At 40.1% G+C, this 4031-nt stretch overlaps 1 protein-coding gene across 1 annotated transcript in view; it reads right to left on the bottom strand.

The window, feature by feature from the left end:
* Positions 1-4031, bottom strand: part of ERBB4 (erb-b2 receptor tyrosine kinase 4) — a 593387-nt gene that overhangs the window by 587231 nt on the left and 2125 nt on the right. The window contains exon 4 of the mRNA XM_015831035.1: positions 3509-3619. Within this exon, the coding sequence (XP_015686521.1) occupies positions 3509-3619 (111 nt within the window). The remainder of the gene's footprint in view (positions 1-3508; positions 3620-4031) is intronic.

Here is a 4031-nt window from a genome sequence, read left to right as displayed (position 1 = left end):
ATGTCCTGTAGCTTTAAGGTGCTGGAAGAGGGAGGAAGTTTTTTCTTCTTTTCTGACTGCGTTCTTGTGTTCTGCGATGCGGGCATTTATTCTCCTATTAGTTTGTCCAATGTATGTGGCTGGGCAGATTTTGCATGGTATTTCATAGACTCCTTGGTTTTCTAGCTGGATCCTGTCTTTGGGGTTTCTTAAGATGTTGACTATTTTTTGGTCGGTGCCGAAGGCTGTCTTGATATTGTGTTTGTGGAGAATTTTGCTGATTTTATCTGTGGTGCCTTTGATGTAGGGGAGGAGGGCGATGTCGTTGTACTGTTCTATGTCTTAGTTCTTGGGGGGTGTTTCCCTTTGGATTAGGTTGGTAATTGTATTTCTTTGGAATCCGTTGGAGATTAATACGTTTGTAAGAGTGTGTAATTTCAGATGAAATGCAACCACCATCCAGAAGCCAAACCACGACGACATCACCAGCTGCTGCACCTCCCTCTGACCCCACACAAAGCAAACAGACACACGCCATGAACACAGAGCTAGACCGCAAACTCGGAGCCAAACCAAAGCCCGGTATGCTACATCACAGCCTTCTGCTCTGGACATCACATCACAGAACTCAGGAGGTTACAACGCTAAAGCTCAGGATGCTACAACACAGCCAACCACCCAGGATGTTGCAACACAAAACTCAGGATATCACTACACTAGATCTCAGGATGTAATCACACAACCCATTACCCAGGTCGTTATAACACAAAAGACTAATGGTCAACAGCCAGCACCTCAACTACTCAGGATGTTACGAAACAGCCAAACATTCCACAAACAATGGCTCCCACACAGCCAACCAATCCACCTACAGTAACTAAGCCAGCACTCCACCCACCCCCACCAGTATTTATAGAGAGACGGCAGCTCCGATCACACTTTGCTCGCACAGAAGCCGAAGACTCCAGCCTGAAGATGATGAGTGGGACCTCGTCGAAACGTCGCCAAGATACTCTCAATCTTACATGGGAAAAGACCTGAATACACCAAGACCTGCACATATATGTGTATGTGTGTGTGTGTGTGTGTGTTCCTCTACATGATCTTGTATAGCAGGACTTTTAGCTGAAGAACTGATTTGCCAGTCAAATATTTCATACGCAAGGCACTGCTCACAAAATTAGGTTAATTTTCAAAAATCTATTTATAACCCCCTGGATCCTGAAACCTCCCCTTTCTGTGTCAACTAAATAATGCAGTTTTAACTTTTTTTAATTACTGCAGAGGTGAGAATAAAAAAAAATCAAGATGGCAGTTGTACCTTCAGCATATTCACATGGACATAACCATTATCTTGCCTTTTTTGAATGCCCCTGGGTTTTTATACAAAATGCCTAATCACTTTAACAGTGGGAAAAAATGTTAGACTGAAGCAGCCTAAAAGGAAGGGACTCAATCTCATGGTAGTCAAGGTCCCAAGGTATTCTGGCCATTAAACAAATGATACAATTGTCCCAAACAGCAATTGGCTAACTTCCAGCCAAAACTAAGGGTAGTTTGGGATTTGCTGCTTGGTTCTGACATGCATTGTCAATGATTTACAACAGTCCTCCCAAAGCAAAAATAATAAAAAATTAATATTAATCTATAAACTATCAAGAAAAATAATCTAGGAGTGTGTGAGTTCACAAGTATATAATAATAATATAATAATAATATAATAATAATAATAATAATAATAATAATAATAATAATAATAATAATAATAATAATAATAATAATAATAATAATAATAATAATAATAATAATAATAATAATAATTAAAAAAAAAAAAAAGTTGGAAGGGACCTTGGAGGTCATCTAGCCCAACCTCCTGCTCAGGCAGGAAACCCTATACCATTTCGGACAAATGGCTGTCCAGTTTCTTCTTAAAAACTTCCAGTGTTGGCACATTCACCGCTTCTGGAGGCAGGTTGTTCCACTGGTTAATTGTTCTAACTGTCAGGAAGTTTCTCCTTAATTTTAGGTTGCTTCTCTCCTTGATTAGTTTCCATCCATTGCTTCTTGTCCTGCCTTCAGGTGCTTTGGAGAATAGCTTGACTCCCTCTTCTTTGTGGCAGCCTCTGAGATATTGGAAAACTGCTATCATGTCACCCCTCGTCCTTCTCTCCATTAAACTAGACATACCCAATTCCAGCAACCGTTCCTTATATGTTTTAGCCTCCAGTCCCCTAATCATCTTTGTTGCTCTTCTCTGTACTCTTTCTAGAGTCTCAACATATTTTTTACATCGTGGCAACCAAAACTGGATGCAGTATTCCAAGTGTGGCCTTACTAAGGCATTGTAAAGTGGTATTAATACTTCACGTGATCTTGATTCTATTCCTCTGTTAATGCAGCCTAGCACTGTGTTGGCTTTTTTGGCAGCTGCAGCACACTGCTGGCTCATATTTAAATGATTGTCCACTAGGACTCCGAGATCCCTCTCACAGTTACTACTATTGAGCAAGGTACCCCCTATACTATACCTGTACATTTGGTTTTTCTTGCCTAAATGTAGAGCCTTACTTTTTTCATCATTGAATTTCATTTTGTTAGATAGCACCCAGTGTTCAAGTCTGTCCAGATCCTCCTGTATCCTAAGCCTGCCTTCTGGGGTGTTGGCTCTCATTTGCCTTGGCAGTTTTAATAACCATCTAGAATCAAAACAGTGAGCCAGTTTGCTATAATGGTTTATGTATCGGGCTAGAAACCAAAGACCATAAGATTTTAGTCCAGCCTTGGGCACAAAGCCAGCTGGGTGACCTTGGGCCAGGTCACTTTCTCTCAGCCCTAGGAGGAAGTCAATGGCTATCGCACAGCAGTTCTGAAAAAGCGTTACCAAGGGATTTGTCCAGACTGCCTCCAAGAACTGGACACAATTGAGCAGAAGAAAATAAAGAAGTCAAAACAGATTATTCTGGCCTAGTCTACATATGTCTCATCAATTTAGAAAGAAAAAGCTGGCTGTGGCCATGATACTAAAATATTGGATAGGTATTTCTCAATATCCATGAAATCTGTATAACACAATATTTCTTCCCATGCCTGCTTTTCAAGAGTTATTGTGAGCAATTTTATTTTAGTTGATATTATAGAAATACTCTATTTTTAATATTTTGTTCAGTACATTATTTATGGTTATGATTATGGCACAAATCACCATCTTGTAATAGGTTTCTTTCTCAGACACCAAATTCTTTTCTGAATTACCAACCATCTCAAGCCTCCTGCTTTGTTCAAATGTTGCAAATTTATACTGCAGGGTCTACATCATGTGTATAAGTAGCTACAACTGTTTTAGGCTTTCCTGGAACCATCTTTCTACTCTAGGTTGCAGATAAATTAGCTATTTCCCTCCTTCTCCATTTCTACCAGCCTTTTCTTTGTTTTGTTCTAATGTTGTTTTGCCTTAAGCTTAAGTCCTTAACTCTGACATAGGTACTGGACTTGACAAGCAATTAGAACAAGCAATTTCCACCCGTCAAACCTTGCCAGATTTGTCATCTGCCATCTGTGCTATCATCTGGTTCTCCTTGAGGCCCTGCTGTGTATCCGGATCCACTTGCACAGGAGCAAAGGAAGGGTAAACCCCACCATGCTGTTGGTTAAAAATGACACATTGAAGAATGCTGATGTGAAGGGTATTTGTCTGGATTTCTATTTATGATCTTGGCACAAGTTTTTATTTTGTATTCCTTTACCATGCAGGTAATATGGAGAGCTATTTTGTCAAGAAACCCCAGGGCATAGTAGCTTTGCTACATACTTAGCTGTAGGTGCCAACATGCTTTCAGGGACTTAATCTCAACTGACTGCAATGAGCTCCAACAGGATCTCATTCCAAATGGATAGAAACTAGCTAGGACAAATGTGATAATTTTTGCACCAGAAAATTCTTGTAACCAAGGTGAATATCAGACTCCTAACTAAACAAGTACCACACACTGAAGAGTTTCAGCCTGTCTGGATGCGTCTCTTTCCCCCTCCCCTTTTGGGTTATATATATTTAG

The sequence above is a fragment of the Protobothrops mucrosquamatus genome, unplaced genomic scaffold (genome assembly GCF_001527695.2).
Source record: "Protobothrops mucrosquamatus isolate PMUCROS unplaced genomic scaffold, P.Mucros_1.0 scaffold_253, whole genome shotgun sequence".
Lineage (NCBI taxonomy): Eukaryota > Metazoa > Chordata > Lepidosauria > Squamata > Viperidae > Protobothrops > Protobothrops mucrosquamatus.
The sequence above is the reverse complement of the archived record's forward strand: the minus strand, read 5'-3'. Positions and strand labels throughout refer to the sequence as shown.